We start from the raw sequence: 7,569 nt of genomic DNA, 5'->3' as shown, positions 1-7,569 counted from the left end.
TGTGCCTATCCGGATTGATGTCCCAAAAGGACTATTTACTAGTATCATAGATTCTAAATCCCAAACAGCATGAAGCGTGGTGGACCATTCGGTTCAAAGGATAAAAATTCTATAAAGAGAAGCGTGAGAAATAATAAAGATCATACTACAAAAGAACCTCCTTAAGAAGGTCAAGAATTGAGCAATCTTAATATTCTTGAAGAAATCAGTGAACCCGACACTCAAGTGAATGAAAAACTTTCAATAAGTTCTACCGGTGATGAGATAAATTTAGATTGATCAAAAATCACGATTGATAATATTTTTGCATATAATGTTGTAATTAACCTCATGTAAGATAGTGAAAGTCTTGAGCCTAAATCCGTCGAAGAATACTGACGTAGATGTGATTGGGTAGAATGGCAAAAGACAATTCAATCAGAATTAGACTTACTTGGTAAACGTGAGGTTTTTGGATTTGTAGTCCAAATCCTGAAGGTGTAAAATCAGTTGGCTATAAATGAGTTTTTGTTAGAAAATAATGAGAGAAATGAAATTGTAAGATACAAGGCACGCCTTGTTGCACAAGGATTCTCTCAAAGACTTGGGGTCAACTATGAAGAAACATATTCACCTATTATGGATTGAATGACTTTTCGATATCTCATTAGTTTAATTGTACATAAAAATATTGAAATAAATCTAATGAATGTAGTTACAGCTTACCTTTCTGGTTCACTTGATAATGAAATTTACATAAAAATCCTAGAAGGATTAAAATTGTCTGAAGCATGTACTAAGTCTCGAGAAATATACTCAATCAAATTGCAAAGATCATTATATGGTCTAAAATAATCAGGGCGTATGTGGTATAATCGTCTTAGTGAGTACTTAATAAATGAAGGTTATATAAATGATGTCATTTGTCCATGTGTTTTTTTAAGAAAACAAAATCAAAGTTTGTTATACTCGCCATTTATATTGATGACATAAATCTCATTGGAACCCCTGAAGAGGTTCAAAAGACGATTGAATATGTAAAGAAAGAATTTGAGATGAAAGATCTTGGAAAGACAAAATTTTGTTTGGGTGTGCATACTGAATATTTAACAGACGGGGTCTTTGTCCACCAATTTGCCTATACTAAGAAAATCTTAAAATAATTTTACATGGACAAAGCACATCCATTAAGTACTGCAATGGTTGTTCTATCACTTGAAATGGACAAAGATCCATTTCGACCTCCAGAATAAAATAAACATCTTCGTGGTCTTGAAGTACCATATCTCAGTGTTATTGGTGCACTTATATATTTTGGTAATGCAATCAGGCTTGATATAATATTTTCTGTTAATTTACTGGCAAGGTATAGTTGATCCTCAACGCGAAGACATTGAAACGGTATCAAGCATATTTTGCGATACCTAAAGAATACCATTGATATGGGTTTGTTTTATACTGATAAAGGTTGTTCATACCTTATTAGTTATGCAGATGCATATTATTTATCAAAACCATATAAAGCTCGATCTCAAATAGGCTATTTATTTACATACGGAGGAACTGCTATATCATGACGATCTACAAAGCAGTCTATTGTTGCTACTTTTTCAAATCACGTGAAATAATAACAATTTGTGAAGCAAGTAGAGAATGTGTGTGGTTGAGATCGATGATATAGTAGAAAGATGCGGCCTGAAAAATGATGTCAAAGTACCCTCAGTTATATTCGAAGACAATGCCGCGTGCATAGCTCAATTGAAAGGTAACTTCAAAAAAAAAGACAGAACGAAACATATTTCACCAAAATTATTCTTCACACATGATCTCTAGAAGAATGGTGATATTGATGTACAACAAGTTCGTTCAAGTGATAATCTTGCAGATTTATTCACAAAGGCATACCAGCATTAACTTTTGAGAAGCTAAGGTATAAGATTGGAATGCATTGTCTCCAAAATATCAAATGAAGTTTTTTCATCAGGGGGAGTAACATACGCGTTGTACATTTTTTCCCTTAAATAAGGTTTTGTTCCATTGAATTTTCCTGGTAAGGTTTTTAATGAGGCGACATTCATGCATATTATCAGATGTGTGTATTCTTTTTCCTTTATTAGGCTTTTTCCCGCTGATTTTTTTCTAGTAAGGTTTTAACGAGGAACAACATCTATGGGTGTTCAGGATAACTATGTATATTGTTTCTTATAGAGTTTTTAATAAGGCACATTACACGTGGATATCAAAGAGGGAGTGTTATGATAGAACAAAATGCAGTGGATGTTCCACTTTCATTAGTGGGACCCACTAAATGACATATTGCTATTTATCTATTACTTATCTTCTTTATCTCCTTGACTATAAATAGCCTTGGAGATTGGAGAATGTAGACAGACTGAAGAAGAAATAATACACAACTCTTCTACTTCTTTCTTCTGACACAGAATTCTCTCAACTCTCTCTTTCTTTTTCTGTCTCTCTTTCTAATTAATTTGCTATGTAAGTTTATTTTATAACATAAAATAAGCTTTAGTCCATATTGATCATTTTGTAGGCTTAAAAAAGAGAAAAATGAAAGGAATAATTGAAAGAAAAAGGTTTCTATTTACCACATTTGAAAAAAAATAAAGATCGAAAGAAAAAGGTCTCTATTTATTACATTTGAAAAAAAATTAATTTTATAAAAATTGATATCCTACTAAATATCAAAATTGAAAGTGCTAAATAAATTGTTCATGTAAACTTATATTAGTCAATCTAATTATATTGAAAATGTGATAAATAAATTTAGTCGCTTAAAAATAAAAAATACCCCATTAATTCAAGTATCAAAAACTTAAGAATGATGGAAGAATTCATCTAGTAGATTGTGAATACAATTGGTATTGAAAAGTCATTGACTGACTTTGACTTCTTTATGCTTATATGTAAACTATAGATTTGAATTTTCAATATTCAAAATTTTCTAAAAAATTCAACACACACGTGCAACATACGCGTTGAAAAATTAATTAGAATTATCAAAATATAGAAATGTACATGGTCATTAAATCAAATTATCTCATTGTACTTATATATAATGACCTAAGTAGACGAGTTATTCAATAGAATAGTCGAGAAGGAGATCATTCGGGACAATAGAAAGGAACTGAAAAAGCTCTCATTGATCGAAATCTAGTTATTCAATAGAATTGTTCATATGCAAATCAATAGGGACGGCACAGAGGAACTGAAAGAGCTCTGGTTGGTTGGAAGACGAGTTATTCAATAAAATACTAGTCACACATGAAAGAACTGAAAGAGCTATCGTTAGTCAGAATCTAGTTATTCAATAAAATGGTCGAGATACAGATCAATTGGGATGACACAAAGAAAGTGAAAGAGCTCTCACTAATCGGAATCTAATTATTCAATAAAATGATCAAGATGCAGATTAATCGAGACAACATGAAAGAACTGAAAGAACTCTCATCACTTAGAAGTCGAAACCTTTTCAATATCAAGTGCCTATTGTTTCTCCAAATTCGTTCAGAAATCATAATACTTTCCTCATTATTTTATTTATTTTATCCCTCCCTAATAACTTCGAGTCCTTTTGAGTTGAAAGTGAGAGTTCTTAACATTCGAGCAACTCCCTCTTATCCTTGTAGACGAGTTTTTGGCCAAAATAATCCTTAAAATATACTCCACACTTAGATTAAATCCTTAAAATATTATTTTTAGCAGAAAACATCCTCCAACTATTTAAAAGTTACCAACTTTCATTCTTCTACTAGAATTTGTCATGAAACTAACCAGTCCCACAAAAATTAAGTCACCCCTTCGTATTTATTATTTTGAGATACGCCAAAAATATTATTGTGAACTTTTTCGGCAATTGAGTTTAGCATTATGCAAAATCTTTTAATTAACAGTTTTTTTTTCATTTATTTTTCTTCTTATTTAATATTAAAAAGCATGTTAGTTGAAATATGTTTCTTCTCAATTGAACTTGCTAGAAACGGTGTTTGTTGGAGACTTTCACTTCTAATAATGAAGAATGAAACTTGAATACGAGGCATAATCTGAATTTTGATCACCTCAATATGAGATTGCCTCAAAAAATTATTGATCTAACTATAATTTGACTTTGAAAATGGTGAAGATAATTAAGCTCCGATTTCTTTCCATTGGTAAATGAGAAGAAGATAAAATCATGTATCCTCACACCTTTCTAATATTTTTTGTTTAGTGTCCAAGATTTTTAATATTCTTTTTTCTTTAAGAACTTTTTATAGCAGGTAATGAAATGATATATAATTTTTTTTATGATAATCACATGAAATGTACATATTTTTGTAATATCTCTTAGTTTTTTGATAATATTTAACACAAGGATATAAATTATTAACTTTTATTTACTTGCAAGACATCTTGTGGTAAAAAATATATTTTAAGGATATTTTCGACCAAAATCTCTCACGTCAACCTATTCCCATTTTTTCCCAAATTGAAAACCACGCCCGTCAATCCTCCATCATCAGATCATACATCAATCTCCCTTTACAGCCGTCGATCACTCATACGTGCCGCCAACAATCTGTTTTATATCCTCCCCTCTTCAAAAAAATAAATTAAGAAATACTGTAATCAAAGCTAGGGCTTCACTCGGCTGTCAAATTTCGCGGCGGGGGGGTTCAATTCCGTCTTCAAATTTAACGAATTGTACGTGAAATTATCAATTGGTTATTTCATTTTTTTGCAATTTCTGTGTATATGTCTCTGGAATTTTACTAATTTTTTTTTGTTGTTGAATTTTCGGTTGATTGTATAGTGGAGATATAAGTATGGAGAAGGAGCTGATTGAGCTGTTCGAGACGGTGAAGCGAGCCGCTGATGCAGCTGCTGTCGCCGGTGACTCGGATTCGTCGCCGGAGGAGAGTAGGTGTCTTGATGTATTGAAACAGCTTAAGAAGTTTCCTGTCAATTATCAAGTCCTCGTATCTTCACAGGTAATGATACATTCTTCCTTAACGTTTGTTTTTTTTGAATTTTTGAGCTAGAATGTGATACGTAATTTCGGATACACAAGGTTCTGCGTATCGTGTATATATTCAACGATTCTGGATTAGAAGGGTTGCAGTTATAAAGTTTCGAACTTCGAAAAAAATTGAACTGATAAATGCCTAATAAAGATGTCGTGTGACGATTAAGTTGCAAGGGTTTATGGGAGATTAGGGTTGAAATCCTAGCGGAAGCAAAAACGCTAGGTGGTTTCTTCCATTTATCTAGGTCTAAGTGAATTAGAGTTACCAGAAACTCTGCTGATTTGAGTCGGGAGGTAGCAGAGATAGATTTAATTGAGGTGCTGCCAAATCGGTGAATAGAGTTACCAGAACCTTTGCTGGTGGGAGAGTGAGGTAGCAGAGATAGATTAATTGATGTGCGCTCAAGTTGGTAACATACACATTGTTAAAGTCTGAAGAGATGAGTTGTGTGGCGTTTGGTTGGAAAATTGCTTGTTTCTCAAAGAAGCTAATTTTTTTTAACTTTTGTAGGAAAAGTTCTCTTTTTCTTTCAGAAAAAAAAATCAAGTTTGAAAACTGAAAAAGTAAATTTTTAAGAAATTTTTCAACCGCTTGAATTAAATAGGAGCGGAACAAATTTGATAAAGATAATCCTCTCGACGACCATACAGGGAGAGATCTTTTTCAGATATGTTTTCTGCATCACTTTCCAATTATGCTTTGTAGTTTGTGTCATCTTTTCTCCTTTCTAGTTTGTTTTTTGTTTGGGAGGGGGTTCAAGTTGGGATATATGTCATGCTCCTCCATAGAAAGAGAGCTTCCTCAGAAGGTTTTCTGGACATCTGTTGATTAACGTTACATGATTTTTACACAATTATATGTTTTTGGTCCAGGCTTATTGTCACTTGATGCTAGTGAGAAGCATATGATCCCTTTTCTCTATTTGACACAAGGAAACATGTTTCAGGTGGGAAAGCGTCTTCGACAATTGACAAAACATCCAAGGGAGAAGATCCAGACTTTGGCATCTGATGTGGTTCAGAACTGGAAGAATATAATTGTAAGAGAAACTCTGAAAAATAAGAACAATGGAGTGAATGGGGAGTCTGTAAAAGATGAATGTGCTGGTGCTACTGCTAATGGAGCCACTAAATCTCAGAGAGTAGAGTCAGTGAAGGTTGAAAAGGTGTCTAGGGTTGATGATGTTAAAGTTGAAACAATGAATGTGTTAAAGACAGAAAGTTCCTCTGCTGAGAAAAGGGCTGAACGTGTTAATCTTGTGAAGACTGAAACGAGTAGCTCTAATGTGGCAAGTGCTGCTCCGCCAAAGTTGGGTGCTCTAATTTATTGCAAGGATTCTGCGAGGGACAAAGTTCGGGAACTCCTTGCAGAGGCTTTATGCAAAGTCTCAGGTGAAGTGGACGAGGATTTGAGGAATGAGGTAAATGCATGTGATCCATATAGAGTTGCTGTTCAGGTAGAGACTGCAATGTTTGAGAAGTGGGGTAGGTCTAATGGTGCCCAAAAGTTCAAGTACAGGTCTATAATGTTCAACATTAAGGATCAAAACAATCAAGACTTCCGTAGAAAAGTCCTTTTAGGGAAGTTCCCTCCTCGAACTATTACTGAACTGACGCCAGAAGAAATGGCAAGCGAAGAAAGGCAAAAGCAGAATGAGAAAATCAAAGAAAAAGCGTTATTCAATAGTGAACGTGGAGCTCCTGTGCAGGCTAGTACTGATAAGTTCAAGTGTGGTAGGTGTAGGAAGAGTCAATGCACCTACTATCAGATGCAAACACGGAGTGCGGATGAACCTATGACCACATATGTGACATGTGTGAACTGCCAGAATCGCTGGAAGTTCTGTTAAATTTAAGTCAGTGTGTCCATTTAGTGAGCTTCATAGGTACCTTCTCTTAGACATGATGTAGTTCCTAGTACATTTTTTCATTTTTCTTCTTGAAGGCGATCTCAATATGCATGCGAATGATCGCCGAGCTATTTTATTGTTACAAGATGTTATGACATTGTGTTTTTCTCATTCCTAGGATAGAAATTTGCTCTACAGAAAATGCAATGTATTTGAAAGAAACAATAAAATTATTAGATGCAGTTCTGAGCAACTATTGTTGTTTTCTTTTGGTACATTATTATCACTTAAATTTCCTGGAAAGCTAGGTTCAGTGGTGGGACTGCTCCATCCTTGACCAAAGGTATCCGAATTTAGTCGGAACTCCAATACGGCTCCAGACACAAGTGGAAAAGAAAAATGAAATTGTATTGTATTGTATTATATTGTCAAATCCGCTGATATTTCTACTATTATAGAAGAGTGGGTTACACATTTGGTATCAACATGTTTGCTTGAAGATAATTTAGGTTTATTTGAGGGTATTCTAGCCTTTTCAACTATACCAAATTGCTATGTGTCATTTACCCTAGAATTGAAGAGACACCGCAACAAAACATCCGGAAATTCCTCCTTTCTCTTTGGTAATAGAAGCTGGGTTTCAATTCAAGGTATTTCTATTCGGTTGCAATTATCTCTGTTTTTCAATTCTGGTGAGTTAATTTCTTCTTCATAGAT

At 33.8% G+C, this 7,569-nt stretch overlaps 1 protein-coding gene across 1 annotated transcript; it reads left to right on the top strand.

Annotated features, from left to right (window-relative positions):
• The first annotated feature begins 4,582 nt into the window (after nt 1-4,582).
• LOC129880846 (transcription elongation factor TFIIS-like) lies at nt 4,583-7,105 on the top strand. Its single transcript, XM_055955073.1, has 3 exons — nt 4,583-4,680; nt 4,790-4,967; nt 5,950-7,105. Exons 2-3 carry the CDS (start codon nt 4,803-4,805, stop codon nt 6,850-6,852), a joined length of 1,068 nt encoding a protein of 355 aa, XP_055811048.1. The 5' UTR covers nt 4,583-4,680; nt 4,790-4,802; the 3' UTR covers nt 6,853-7,105.
• Nucleotides 7,106-7,569: the final 464 nt, after the last annotated feature.

This window comes from Solanum dulcamara, chromosome 2 (assembly GCF_947179165.1).
Source record: "Solanum dulcamara chromosome 2, daSolDulc1.2, whole genome shotgun sequence".
Classification (NCBI taxonomy): domain Eukaryota; kingdom Viridiplantae; phylum Streptophyta; class Magnoliopsida; order Solanales; family Solanaceae; genus Solanum; species Solanum dulcamara.
This window is presented reverse-complemented; position numbering and strand designations above follow the sequence as displayed.